At 44.4% G+C, this 14,773-nt stretch overlaps 3 protein-coding genes across 3 annotated transcripts; all 3 read left to right on the top strand.

Annotated features, from left to right (window-relative positions):
* Positions 1–148: 148 nt before the first annotated feature.
* Positions 149–1,371, top strand: BDV38DRAFT_256717 (SSH4 family protein). The gene has a single exon (XM_032055539.1). The coding sequence runs from the start codon at positions 163–165 to the stop codon at positions 997–999; it is 837 nt and encodes a 278-aa protein (XP_031910001.1). The 5' UTR covers positions 149–162; the 3' UTR covers positions 1,000–1,371.
* A 476-nt stretch (positions 1,372–1,847) lies between these two features.
* Positions 1,848–2,662, top strand: BDV38DRAFT_256718 (uncharacterized protein). Its single transcript, XM_032055540.1, has one exon. It carries the CDS (start codon positions 2,105–2,107, stop codon positions 2,501–2,503), a length of 399 nt encoding a protein of 132 aa, XP_031910002.1. The 5' UTR covers positions 1,848–2,104; the 3' UTR covers positions 2,504–2,662.
* Positions 2,663–9,112: 6,450 nt separating this feature from the next.
* BDV38DRAFT_273902 (glycosyltransferase family 2 protein) lies at positions 9,113–12,885 on the top strand (the record flags this gene model as incomplete). Its single annotated transcript, XM_032057753.1, has 5 exons — positions 9,113–9,150; positions 9,246–10,115; positions 10,389–10,680; positions 11,081–11,153; positions 12,617–12,885. The coding sequence occupies 5 exons, from the start codon at positions 9,113–9,115 to the stop codon at positions 12,883–12,885; spliced, it is 1,542 nt and encodes a 513-aa protein (XP_031910003.1).
* Positions 12,886–14,773: the final 1,888 nt, after the last annotated feature.

A 14,773-nucleotide genomic window follows, 5' to 3' on the forward strand; every position in this document is an offset into this window, starting at 1 on the left:
CTATACTCGCTTCAATCTCTTATTGTCTCTTGCACAAGCCTATGTTATCAACATAAAATGGCGAATAAGTCTCAGGATGGGTTGAAAGCGTCACCAACTGATGGTCAAGAAGTTGCTAACTACGGCTCAAAACCTCCTCCGTACCTTAACTGGCACGCAGCTATGCCTGATACCTCTACTTTTCCACCGCCGCCAACATTAGGCTTCTTATCGTCGAGAAACGGGAACGCCTCTAGAGACGATGCAGAACGTGCACATGAATTTTGTGACAAGTTTCCTCTATACATGCCTATTAAGCCATCAGCCACTGTGTATATGTCTGTACAAGAGCATGACCTTCGTCCTGTGCTGCCAAAAGAATTTCATGGTACCTTTGCCCTTGTTTCTCGAGGCTGTTGGAAGGGATCTACCAGGGCTAGAAATGGTGATACCTTGATATCAACAAATCTTCCGCTCTACTTTCCCGCTATGGATTCACCTTTCATCACTGAGAAGAGTAAAACTATCTACTTCGAAGTCAAGCTGCTCGGACTCCGCGAAGGGCCAGGCCCGGGGCCGGTACCTACTGATTCCAGTGGGTTCTCTATTGGGTTTACAGCGCATCCGTATCCGTACTGGCGGTCTCCCGGCTGGGAAAGAGGAAGCATTGGCATATTCTCTGACGATGGATGCCGTTTTGTGAATGATTCGTGGGGTGGTAGAGAGTTCACAAGTGCATTCGCCGTGGGTGAGACTGTGGGCCTGGGAATGACTTTTCGTCACCCAGACAGCTCGAGCACAAATCTGAAAAGCAAAATTAAAAAGTGTAGAGTGGACATCTTCTTTACTCGGAATGGTCACCTGGTAGGAGGCTGGGACCTTCAGGAAGAAGTTGATGAAGAAGCTGGAAGTATTGAGGGATTAGAGGGAGACTTCGACCTTTACGGTGCGATTGGATTGTTTGGGGGCGTAGACTTCGAGGTATGCTTCAACCAAGCAGGTTGGTTATGGAAGATGTAGTTATACTAAGGCTGTTATTGCGTATCGTCCTGGAAGGGAAGTATAGCAAATGGGTTAAATTTAGCTTAATACAACTGGCAGACCTATTTAGTTAACGTCTTCATCATGAGGACATATTCTCAGCATTTGTCAGAGGTACGTTGTCGAAGGGCACAAAGAAGGAGATACAGAACAAGAATAGAGAATTTGCAGAAAAGACGACAGTAACCATTTATGTACAGGACTAACATATGTGCCTGGCAAAGTCCGTTGCGACCATTGCGCCTTCCTAGGCAAGAGGATAGAAGATCACAGGGGAAAAAGAAAAGAAAGGAAAAGAAAATGAAGGAAACGCCACAGAGTCCATCGTGTTCAACATGCCGTGGGAGGGTGCAGTGAGACCTTCTAGAATAGCTCCTGCAAGACTTACCAGGATATTCCTTGTTGATATACATACTACATTAGTGTGCCGGGGGGATGTACAAGCTGCATTTCCGCTATTATCCTATATGCTTATGCTACCAATATTTGGCTATTACCAGAGGAATTAATGTCGCCCACGTCCCGTTATGTTTGTCTAGCATGAACTTTTGACGTCATAGTGTTAGCCTTGATGCAACAATCAATATCCGCTGGCAAGATTAATGGCAGGAGTGTCAGACAGTCGATAGGGCCTACCGTCTCTATATATTGTTCATGTATCTTATTGGGCCTTAGCCGGGTCGGCCTATGAGGAAGAAGGAATAAATGTCTACGGTTTGGGATGCTCTTCCCGTCTCTAAAGGTGTATCGATGGCTAAGCAAACTCTGGCAGAAGACCTTAGTGACAGATTCCATATATATGGAAATCGTTACTTTTTTTTTTTTTTTTTTTTTTTAAGAAAAGCTCTTTGTACACGGTGTCCTTGACCGACCATTGAGCACATAGGTATGTCTTGATAACCCAAAGGATTGTCGATGAGAACACTTCTTCCCATACAACTAGCCAAATACCTAGCAACCGACAGGCAGGATTTCAATAGTAACCTTGCTTGACTTCGTCTGATAATGGTAGTCTGCCATGATGTATGATTATTAGAGCGGTTAATGAATAGGGCAAAGCAACAATGATTTCGACGATGATCAAATGTTGCATGCCATTACCACTATGGGAAGGGGAAGGGGAAGATCTAAGCACGTGCACCAATGGCCAAATGTAACGATGGGTTGTTTAAAATACAATACCATTGTTGTGTTGTTGTTCCTTTGTCCCCACTTGAGTCGGTCCGAAGTCGAGACCCCAACTGCAATTCATAACTATCCTCGATTGGCGTATTTCGTGGTCAGCAACACGGATGGCAACACCGCGGTAAGTACCTTACTCGGGCAGACCCCGGTGTCAGGTTTCCTACGAGTAGAGTCGCAAGCAGCTACTGACCAGAGCCCGACTCCGTGTCATGGAGAACATGCAAGAAAAGTACTTCACAACAAGGACAGAAGAAGGAAAATGGGACAGTGGAAACTTAGGTTGGTGGTTAATGATTAACTTGATTAGTTGCAGGTGAGATGCAGTAGTCAGTGGGACTAAATAATCGTCGATGGCTCGGCCGAACTTTCATTTTCATGGCTTTGCCAAGTTGATGTTCCAGTAAGATTGCAGTGCCCGCTGAACACGGAATTCCACCTATTACCACCTCAACTCCGCCCCCACCAATCCACCACTGCTTTAACACGGAGTATCAGCCTAATTGTTCCATTTTGAATATCGAGTATCATCTGTTCATCAGCGGATGTCCGGGGGTCGTCTCACTCGGAGCGGTATTGTCTTGTAGGAACTAGGAACTAGAAGGTAGTATCCACACTATAGACTACTAAATGACTTTCCCAAATTGGAGAAGAGGATCGAAGTAGAATCCTTATCTCCATTGGCTTTCGGATAGACTTCTGGGATTTTTACTTCTTCTGTCCATTCTTCTGTCTTTATAAGTGATCGCTCCTGGGCAGCTTTTAACTGGGCGCATATTTTTATGTTGCTTTGACACCAGACAATACAATACAATACATAAACGGATACTGAAATTTTTCCCATCGCCCTTCGCAGTCAAACACGTAGCGGGTGCGCAAAGGTAGGTTGCCTGCCAACCATGTTAAGCGAACCCCAAGGCGCTCACAGCGATGGAGATTTTGCCCCATACTCTAAGTTGGTACAAGTTACAACTGACACCCGCCCCTAAACACTAGTTAGGACTAGTGTCATTCAAAAGGCCCGCCAGTGGATAGCACGCTTTGTGCACTGTCCGCCTCCACAAGGAGTACAGGTAATAGGCGCTCGGCTCCCGTATCGTCCACTTTTATTGCATGGCAGTGCGTAATTATTGCTACTCGACTACCCGGAGTATGCACGGAGTACCTAGACCTCTTTGTTTCTCACAACGAAACCCGGTTGTCTTTGAAAAACCCAAGAAATTGCACAGCCCGATAAGTAGCTCTGCAGTCGTAGCCCGAGCCGCTTTTTACACTTTTCAGCTTCCGCTTATGTTTCACTGGACTCATTTAAATTCTCGTCAAAACTGCAAAAGATCTAGGCTGTAAGGGGAATATCAGTATAACGGGTCTCTAGCTAAAGCGGCTGGTGACATGATCGACGGTATAAAATGCAAGTCATATTATTGTCAAACTGTAATGCTAATTAGTATCCTTAGAGGAATGGTGGGAACGAAATGAGATGTTACTGTGAAAATACCTCTAAATCCAGACTTTAGTATGGGGCCTTTGGGTGGACTGTGCATAAATTGTGGGCACCTGCGGCAGGCCGGTGTAAGATTCTGTCAATATGAACATCCCGAAATATAGGATGGTATAACCTGGTTCATGCATGCTTTCCGGTACTTTCACTGAGTGTCAATTTCTTCTTTCTCTCCCTCCTTCTTCTCTTAAGCGGGGGAGGGGAGAGCCGTGGTATTTGTCTATATCAGACGGAGAAAGCTATGGCGGGAAAAAGGCCAAAAATTGAACATGCTCTCTCTCCCCACTTCCCTTACCCATACTTCTCCAACAAACGAAATACAATAACCATCAATTAGTCCTTACATGGTAAGTAGCTTCCCTGCCCCATCCATGGATGATATCCTTATGGAGCTTCGGCCATTCCCGGGTGTGGGTGGAGTTTTGTTCGAAGTCCGTGCAGCCGAGAGAGATACGCGTCTGTTTCAGTTTGCCCAGTGGGATCCGGGTTTTGTCGTCGATTTTCATAGGTAGCTACGCACGTCCAGCGAATGACAGGCCTGTCCAACATGCAACTTCCATCTCATATAAAGGACTATAAATAAGAACCGAAGTGAAACAAAAAATAGGACAGATAAGGATTAGCAGAGAGGTTCTGAGGCTTATACTACGTAAGGCATTGTTTTTCGGCTCCATTTCCGACCGATGGGGGCGTAATAATGAATGGTCGTTGGTGGCTTAAACGCTCAGCACTAGTACTAGTACTATTGATAAATCATAATGCAGAGTGGAACACAATAGTAACTATGGGAGCATTACTGTAAAGAGATCAAGTCAGTACAACATTCCTTGGAGCTATGGGTATATGCATATGTTGTGCGGATATAAGTTCTCCGATACTGATAATATAGAAAATGTACAAATCAACAACATAAGATCAATAAACTTCTGCTAGCACTCCTATCGCTTTTTGGTGCTTTTGTCCTCGGTCGGAACTGCAAAGAGAGTGAAAAAAAAAAAAAGAAGAGGAGGATTCGCTTTTTGGTATGTACCCGGCCACCTACGTCGATGATATTTTTAACCATATTATACTTGATTTTTCCATGTGAATAAGTAGTAGCTATCAACCGCCCCAATTAACAGTTACTCCAAAGTACACTGCATAATGGATGAAACCATACTTAGTAGTACTTGGGTCCGGCTACAGACAACGCCGCCCTGTAAGCACATTGCCATTTTAGGTAAGCTGCATGGGAGTTGATTATCATCGGCAGCCACTAGGGCTGGTCTGCCTACATACGGAATGCAATATATCCCATCGGCACGAGGCATGCCAACTGCCAAGGCTCCACTGGGTACTAGTTGTAGTGAACAACCATGCAAGTCAACCGCTGTGCAAATCTGCTCCTTACTGAAAAAGGAGCTCGGGCCGCAGGTTCATAATGAGTCGGACGGAGAATTTAGATCATTCTTTGGAAATTACGACGGTCTTGTCGGCGATTGGTCGGGTTTCCCGAATCCTTTTTCACAAATTGCGGTATTCTTTCTTTACTACTAGCTACTAGTTGTATTTGGGCTTTACCTTTTTCATTTTTTTCTTCCTATTTTCTTCTTAGGTTTGTTTATCTATTTATTTAATTGTTTGTTTTGTTTTTGGTTTACTTTTCTTTCTTTTTTTTGTGTTTGAAGGGGGGGGAGGAAAGTTCCTTGCCCACGGGCATCCTTATTGCAGGTAACTGCAAAGTCCACTCTTTGTGGGATACAACAAGTCTTAGGAAGTTGATGTGCTTGGATTGCCGGGCGGGGACCATTTAAATTTCATTTCTCTGTAGTATCCGCTAGTCAAGCCAGGCCTATTTTAGATTTCAGTCTTTGTAGGAACACTGAGAGGGTAACAAATTAGTTGTATTATCAACTACACACACACCTCTCAGGTCAATCCAGAACAGCATATATTACTGGCTGAGCATTAGACGGCTCCCCATTCTCTGCCCCATTTTTATTACTCTTTTCTTTCTGCGCTTTTGTTTCCTCAAAGTTACCCGACATCAATGCTATTGCAATCGAAAGGCAACAAGCAACTTCCAATATCTATGTTATCCGTGATGCATGTCATGCCATGTTATCTGAAGTTGTTATTTTAACTTTGCCTAATATTAAAATTTCATACTTTCCTCATATAAATCATGTTTTCTCCCTCATGGCCCTTTCCTTTCTATATTTCTGTGTCCATTTTTCTTTCATCTATACATAGTTACTATGTATACTACATATATCATATAATTATTTTTAATTACCTGTCCTGAGGCTGCTCTAACTAGGACTCGGTGCTTACTACTACTTACCCCGACCATCTAACTTTGGAGCTAAAGAAATATCGATGCCGGAGCCGACCTCGTCGTTGACTGCTTAGTGGAAGCCAGCATCTGGGGAATGGCCTTGACTTCGTATTATATTCAGCCTATGATGTTGTTAATATCCTCCCCACCTAAGCTTCGTGATCCATAGATGCCTAGTAGCCAACTATAGTGGGCAGCGAGCACTGCTAGTGGCTTAATACACGATCGCCGCTAGGATCACCGTTATCCTGAACGTTTTCGGTTCGAAAGTCCTTGGCTAGGGTAAACATTCACACTACATTCTGTTACTCATACTTATTAAATCACCAAAAGATGTGAGGGCCATATGTATATCCTATACTTTGTTTTTACTGTCACCCAATCTATTTTGGGAAGGGAAAGGACGTCAGAAGTACTCTTGTTTCATCACTTACAGTGTCGCTCACCCAATCGAAGTTCACTTGATAAGAAAGATGGTGTAAAGGGCGAAAGAAAGTTTTATGTATGAGATATTATAAGCTTCTAACCTCCGCGCCCCGTTTTATTAGAGCGCAAAGGCCACACATTACGACGGTTTTGACAAATAAGGACAGGTGGCCTAGCTTAGTTGGATTGCGTGCCTCGCTAAATAAATCGCTGCTTCCCACAATTTCATTTTTCCCGATACTATTTCGTACATGTGGTTTTAAGTTGTACCATGTATTATCACAAGATTTCAAGCCGAGGACTGCATTCTTTACACTATTCTGTAATCTTGAATGAATCTGATTTGGTTGCAGTAAAATTCTGTTTCCAGTACTTACGTGTAGGCAACCTGTTTAACCTTTCCACTCCTTTTTAATTTTTAAAAACCCCCTTCCACCATTTTCCCTTTTCCGAAAAGCAAAAGGAAATACGAATCCGATAATAAAAAAAAGTTAGCTTACAATGGCTGACTTCTCTAACCATTATTAACTAGCACTGTAGGGATTAGTAAATGTTAATTTGTGGAAGTTCAGTGCCCGTGATTATCTGAAAAATTTGGAGTGTCATAGGCAAAATCTAGCAGTAAGTCGGCTGAACGACCCTAGTCTTGTACTAGTAGTCTAAATACTCACATCATGAGGTCCAGGCGGATGATACTAGCAAGGGTGCTTCCACCTGAGACGCCTCGTATTGAGTATTTGCATATATTTATTCATGTTTTGGCCTATTTTGTTCCACTTTTTCTGCGTATTTTCTTCTCCTTCTGTATTTATTCACAGCTTTACTCTGCTTTTCCCCATCCTTCCCTTTCTTCGCTACCTCTTCTGTCCTTCGATTCTGACCAGGGATATCAATGCTTCAGCAGTCTAATAGATCACCGATAGGAACTTAGTAGACTGTAGTATTATTATATATTCAGCTATTTTAGGGAGAGAATCCATATGTAGTAGACTATATTCACCAGTTTCAATGTGTGATGCTGACACAGTTGCAGGACTAGCAATGTAAACGAGAATGTCAGCAAATCCAAGGTATCCCCACTGAGGTAGATAGAAAGAAAAGAGAGGGAGAGCGAGAGAGAGACCCAAACCCTTCTCCAAAAATAAGTTATCAAGAATCAAGACTACATTGGCTTATCTTTCTCTTTATTTTTTTCCAACATTATCAAACATATATATACACGATAAAATAGAGGGTTAAAGAAAAAGATGATTTCTAACTCAAACCGACTGACAAATCCACTTGTGATTTAGCTTTGTATTTTAGTAATATTCAGTATGTATAACACTGGCCCATCATTCATCAATGTATTCACTTGTTAGGCTTGGTGGGTGAGACTAAGTCCTTGTTCTTACAATTATAATCAACTGATAACCTTGGTTTCTATGATTGTTACAACAGCAGGGTTAGTAAATTGGTACGGTGTTGTAACACTTCGTTACAAGATATTTTATAAGGGGGGGGGTAGCAATAATTGAACTGTTTGTTCCATTATAAGTACTGTGCGTACCACGAGATGGTATGGCTTAGCATATACAGAGTACATTGCCCAAGGAAGATGATTGATGGGGTTACTTAAGAGTAGTAGATGAAGCGAAGAATGTGGTGTGGAGGTACACTAGATATTGAATTATTATATGGTGTGCATTGTTTTCATTTCATATCTGACCTCAGAATGATAGAACTAATGTATATTTAACAATTCGGGAGCAATCACACTATTGCTAACCGGAAAATGCCCCCTAATATCCTAGCCTAGTACCCTCATCGCGCTTAGGGATCATATCCACACACACACCACCACCACCAGTTGTCTCCACTCTCTGGCCCATGTCACTGCATACTCCGTAGTGCCTTAGCTGCATGGGCCGCCGCCAATCCCTTCTCCACTCTCAGCATCCCATCCATCCATCTAGATCCAGGGTCTCTGACGCACGAGGGAAAAATACACCTGCATGACACTCAAAATGACAAAGGAACTGGAGCATAGTCGTAACTTTTTTCTATTCCTTTTCGAGGATTGGCTCAATGGATTGTCTGGATGCGGCCTTGAACATGTGCCTTCCCTAGCATCTGCACTAAATAAAAATTTCCCAGAGTTGTATGCATTGATATTTTTGCGTTGGAAAAGCCAATTAGCCCAGGAGATTCCCCCTTCCAGAGCTATATAGCTACCGAGGGGCATCTGTTAGTTGGAAGAGCATTTGCTAACTCTTCAGTCCTTTTCCTCTTTTATTCTCCCCCTCTCTATTTCCCTTCACCCTTACCCTCTTCTATCTCCCGAGTTGCTAGGAAGACCATCCATTCCTTTTTTTTATTCGTTGAATTTCCTTTACTGAACACGACCTTCGCCCCTCTCCCTCCCAACCCACCAATTCTACATGTTTCATTGCTTTTATACCTAATACAACCATAAGTTGAACCTATAGCAGCATTGCCGAATTATCGATCGCATCTACTCTCCGGTTTTAGTCATTCTTGCGGCTTCGCGCGCGGCTGAAACTCTCTATTGAGGTTTGCCAGGAGAAAGATTTGTCAGGACAAGGAGAAAAAAGTGATGAAAAATCTTATTAACTCTATTGGTTTCGATAAGCAAGCCTGAGTTTACTCACTTTCGTTGTAACGCCATGGAATTTCCATATATGCGAGCGTTCATTGCTCTTTTGTCAGTAGCTCATCCCTTCTATTCTATTGCTGCGCTGGAATACTGTTTACACAGACCACTAATTTAGGCACTGATAACTGACACATCGTTCACAGTGTTTACCGCTATCTTCGTCTTATTGTGAACCTTGTGTCTTTCTGGACTTTCAAGCCAATTCTCCCACCAGAGAACCCAAGGTTGACTGCACAAGATGTGACTGTCATCCTTCCTACTCTCGAGGGGTGCGGTGATGAGCTGGTTGAGACAATTAGAACAATTCTTGACAACCATCCTTATGAGCTCCTGTTAGTGACCATTGAGGCAAATCGGAAGAGAGCTGAAAACATGTTGAGCTTAATGCCTGCTTCAAAATCGAGAATTCGGCTTTTTACAGTCACGCACCCTAATAAACGCCGCCAGATGACGAGGGCCATTCCGGAGGTCCGTACGCCTATTACTATCTTTGCTGATGATGATGTAAGCTGGCCGAGCACAGTACTCCCATGGATTCTGGCGCCATTCGAGAAGGATGAGCGATACGGAGGTGTAGTGACCTGCCAAAGGCTTCGTCGTGCTGCAGCACCAACATTCTCTCAGAGAGTTTGGGGCTTTTTGGGAGCTCTTTACTTAGAGAGAAGAAACTTTGATTGCGCGGCAACAACGCATGTTGATGGAGGTCTTCCCTGTATGTCGGGTCGAACTGTGGCTTATAGGACGGACATTCTGCAAGACGAGGGCTTTACTTATGCTTTCACAAATGAGGAATGGTGGTTTGGCAGATATCAATTGAATGCCGACGACGACAACTTCATTACACGTTGGATGGTGTCACATGGCTGGGAGACCTTTATGCAGTACCATCCCGAAGCTGAAGTCCTGACTACCTTGGAAGATAACCCTAAATTTTTGAAGCAATGCGCGCGATGGTCTCGAAGCAACTGGAGGAGCAACCTTACTAGTATGTTCCATGAAAAACATATTTGGTAGTAAGTACCTCATTATTTGCCCCGTCCTCATCTCCCGGCTCTGCTGTTCTGGTAATAAACCGGATCAAGTATAAATGCATACTTCACCACAATCTCGCATCACGGCAGTGTAAGCAGACCGGCTGTGCTAGCTGGGTCCCTTAAGGGGCCAGTTTATCGTTTGCATGAGTCGTACGTAACTTGCCAATGCGTGCATTGTCTGAATTTGGCAAACCAACACGTTACAGAGAGCAAGCGCCTCGCCTGAGTCTCACGCTAACAATTTGATACCAGTCGCCAGCCATGGAGCGCATACGCTGTCCATCTGACCACCTTGTCACCTCCGGCCCTCTTAGGCGACCTGCTACTCGTCCTTCTGTGTCATAAAGCTACGGCCTCCTGGGCAGATGATTCGCAAGCACTCGCAATGCAAGCCCTCGGAGTATGGATGTTTGTCAGCAAATTCATCAAGCTTTTGGGGCATTACATCCGATACCCCGTCGACTTTTTACTTTTACCTGTGTCTATCCTCTTTGGATATTTCCACGGAGGTATCAAGATGTACGCAGTGATGACGCTCAATGTGGTAAGTTACAAAATGAGATTAGCCTCTCTTTTAAGTTTCTTGAATCTACAGCGAAATTGGCAGTGCTACAAGGTCCGTTTTGGAGCCTTGTGCTTGAAAATGGGTTCTAGCCACTTCTCTGCTCAAGCACGAATCCTATCATCTAATACAACTCCTTCACCCCCCGCCTCTAATTATGGTTTGGTCACGGGTCTCATGTTTTTGTGCATATTTTGGGTCACGGTCTGTTTAACCAGGATGGTCAGCCGTTGCCTCTCCTCCGATTTTGCTCTAGCCCCACCTCCCTTGTTTGGTCTTTTTCCCTCTGCGAGTGTATACCAAATTCCTTGTGCCCAATTGAATCACTCGAGATCATCATGTAAAGAATTCGCTAACACGAGCATTTTTCCGTGTATCACAGACCACATGGGGTAGCAGAGATGGTGCCGACGATTACGACGCTGAGCGTATGAAGAAGCGGACAGACAATGACCGTCCGAAGTCACCTTATTACCCGAAGTTCATCACCCAATGATTCCAGAAATGGATGATTGGTGGGGCGTCTGTACCTAGGTACAATCTCATCCAGCTTATCACTGTTGTATGTGTTTTGCAAGCATCATCTGACGAACGAGGCATACCGTCTATAACTAGATGGAGCCATCCGACAAAAGGTCCTAACAAGGTCGTCGCGACAGTTCCAAAATCTTGCTCTATCTTTGATCTAATTTCTCTTTTCCTTCATGCTTACGAAGAAATGCCTCGATGATGATGATGCAACTTGAGATTGAGCAAAATGAGTCCTCGACGATTTAGAACTTCAATGTTCCCGGCCTTCTTTTACCCACTTATTTCTGGGTTTCTCTTTGACTCTTCCTCTATTTGATTGCATCATATCTCGATACGTGGTACTGCAGCACGGCGTCACTTTTTATACCTTTTACTCTTACCTTTTTATTTTTTTGATACCTTTCTCCACCTATTCCTATCTCCCATTTTCTCTCGAGACACTTGGGAGTCCCCAGGGATCAGAGTCACGGCACAAAGGTGGGACAGGGACATTTTATTCTTTTATAGGCTTATTGACCCTCTCAATGCCCAACAAAACGAAGAGAAGAGAAAAAGAGAGGAAAACGGCGAACTGGAGATATCTTTGTAAACTACTAACGTATGGGCAAGATCGCTTGGCACTTGTGCCACACCGACACCCCTTCTTACTTTGTTCTTTTGCTTTCTTCTTTCCCCTTCGTTAGAGCGGAGTTGGAGTTTGGGAGGCTTTCTGAAGTGAACAATTTCCGCGAGCCTTTGGCTTGTTCATTTTATTAGTATCATTCGGTGTAATCTCTAATGAATCGGACCTTGCCATTAGTTATTGCCTCTTTCTGATCCCACGCAATGAAGCTACGAATCCTAATAATGATAGACTTTGACTATAAGAGTGGCCCAATACGATCGACATTCCACGCGACTTGTGGGATAAGCTAATGGGAGATGCCAACCTAAAGTTGTATTTACCATTACACATATACAAAAATACTCTATATATATATAGCGCCTGCTGGCGATGCTACTAGAACACAACTGTGTAATCTGTGCTGGGTATATCATCGTGAGTTCTGTGGGTGATCTAGAGATTTGAGTAACATAAATCAAGTGTGGCGTCTGTGGCGAGCAGCACAGGACCCGCTCAAACTAGTGCCTGAGGTACTAGTAACCTGTACAAGCCTCACCCAGTAATATCCTGTTTCCACCCATACATGCACCTACTAGTATACCTACATTTGCCGTTTACTAAGCATTGCGAACTAAGTTACATTATTATTAATCTTTTTATTATTGTTCTCTCTCTCTCTCTCTCTCTCTCTCTCTTTTTTTAACTCTTTGGTACACAAAGGCTGTGTTGAAAACAAGATGCCGTGTTTTCCCCAAGCACCCGCGGCTCTTTCACAGCGTATAGTTTCGATCGCTACGCGACACAACGTTGCTATATCGCGCTCGTTCCACTTTTCCCCCTCGAAGGCCGCTATTGCTCATCCAGTCACAGCCCATGGTCCTCCCCCGAAAGCTCCCTCCGTCGCTCTAGAGTATAATGAACTTACGAGACAGCAAGATGGCAATGAGCTACACGCTCGAATGGCAAAGCCTACACCTCTCAGCAAGCGGTTTTGGAAGAGCGTCGACGTTAAGACGAAACCAGGTATATTTCCTAGTCTGTTGTATGTGTAAATATATGGCTGACTGCATCATTGTGGTCTTCTAGAAGGAGATTACCAAGTTCTGCTAGACGCCAGGCCTGTTCGAACCCCCACAAAAGATGTCCTCTATATCCCACCAACAAAGCCTCACCTTGCGCATTTGATCGCTCTGGAATGGGATGTCATGACCTCGGCCCAGCAAGCCTTGAAAAATCATATGATCCCACTAACTTCTCTCGCTGCGCGAGCCGCGGACATTTTCCGGGAGGATGCGAATGGCGAGACGATCACAAGAGACCAAATTGTGAAGACTGCAATGCGCTATCTAGAGACAGATACATTGCTTTGTTGGGTGCCAGAGAAGAATGACTATAGCGCCGAGGAAGTTGACGAGCATGGTCGGAGACCAGAGAGTCTTCGAGAGGCCCAGATGAGAGTTGCGAAAAATGTAATCTCCTTTTTAAGCGCCATGGTGTGGCCTGGTATTGAGATCAGACCTATCTTGGATTCTGAGAGTATCCTGCCGGTGTCGCAAACTCAAGCTACGAACGATATTATTGAACAATGGATTCTCGGCCTACAAGCGCACGATTTAGCTGCTCTCGAAAGAGGTATACTTGCCTCAAAGAGTTTACTGGTGGCTGTGAGGCTGGTCTCGGAGTGGAGTGAAAACTTACGCCACGTACAACGACCGAATCAAAAAAAATTCGGTATTGAAGAAGCAGCCGAAGCGTCCAGTCTGGAAGTAAAGTGGCAAACAGATATGTGGGGTGAGGTTGAGGATACACATGATGTTGATAAGGAGGATTTGAAGCGACAGCTTGGTAGTGTCATTGTCTTGGTGAGCGGAGTGACGAAGTGACGAAGTTCTTGTCCTTTGATGCTGTATATTGTATTTATTTAGACGCCGAGGGCCATTCTGTACGATGTAGTCACATATGCAACCAAAATTTGCGCATCGTCTACCTTACAATGAGCCTGTTAGCTTACTCCGGAGGCAGATGCATGTGATGGCTTCCGTAGCTTTTTACCACTTTTTCCCTTTCACCAAACCAACGCTTCTTCACCTTCGTTGCTTTCCGATACTAAATTTGGCTTCTTGAGCTGAAGCTTAGAGCCGGCAGCTGTCATCTTTGGCGTTCTGTTACTATGGAAGTGGCCATGTAATTGATGTTTTCAGGCTGGAAGAGATTCCACTGTCTCCTCGCCAAGGCGCGGGAGAACAAACCTGCTGTTAATTTGGGGCCCTTTACGACGATCATCACACTCCCACGAGCTGACCGACCGCAGGGAATGAAACTTTGCCCTCACCAATCAACACTCCAGCGATAGTTCGTGACTTCCTACCTTAGCTACCCCGCGTCTTATCTAGGCTATCTTCTCCCTTTCTATGCATTTTTCCCCGCAATACTTGGGGATATCTGAAGTGTCGCTCGTGGCGAGAAAGTGATGACGGAGAAGGGTGAAGGGTAAGTTCCGCTGCGCCTTCTTGAAAACGACACTGGTTTCATGGATCACATGTCGAGGCTGTCTGTCACCGCAGGAATACTTGGAGTCCTTGGCTTCAGATAGCCTGGTAGTCATTAATCGTTCAGGTCATTTGACCGGGCGGCAAGATCTCACACATGAACCTAGCATTTTCCATCGTCTTCGCTATTCAAGGAGGGGCCGGCAGACCTTTAGACTAATTTGTGTTGCCTAAATCCCTTAGGCACAAACGCACTAGAAGTGCCTTGGCGCTTGCGATTCTGCACCGTGATAAATCAAAAGACGACTACGAGGGGATGTCTGGCCGTAATAGTGGTTCGCCCGAATCTGTTGCATCTGCTCCGGTAAAAAGTACGCCACATTTCTCTCCTCTAGCTGCTACTCAAAGCTCAACCCACCAAAGTCCCCGTCCAGAAGTGAACGCCCCCATT

The sequence above is a fragment of the Aspergillus pseudotamarii genome, assembly GCF_009193445.1.
Source record: "Aspergillus pseudotamarii strain CBS 117625 unplaced genomic scaffold BDV38scaffold_59, whole genome shotgun sequence".
In the NCBI taxonomy this organism is placed as follows: Eukaryota; Fungi; Ascomycota; class Eurotiomycetes; order Eurotiales; family Aspergillaceae; genus Aspergillus; species Aspergillus pseudotamarii.

Bases quoted from the DNA above. Each gene is read 5' to 3' on its own strand.
- BDV38DRAFT_256717 (XM_032055539.1), top strand. From the start codon at position 163: ATGCCTGATACCTCTACTTTTCCACCGCCGCCAACATTAGGCTTCTTA.
- BDV38DRAFT_256718 (XM_032055540.1), top strand. From the start codon at position 2,105: ATGTTGCATGCCATTACCACTATGGGAAGGGGAAGGGGAAGATCTAAG.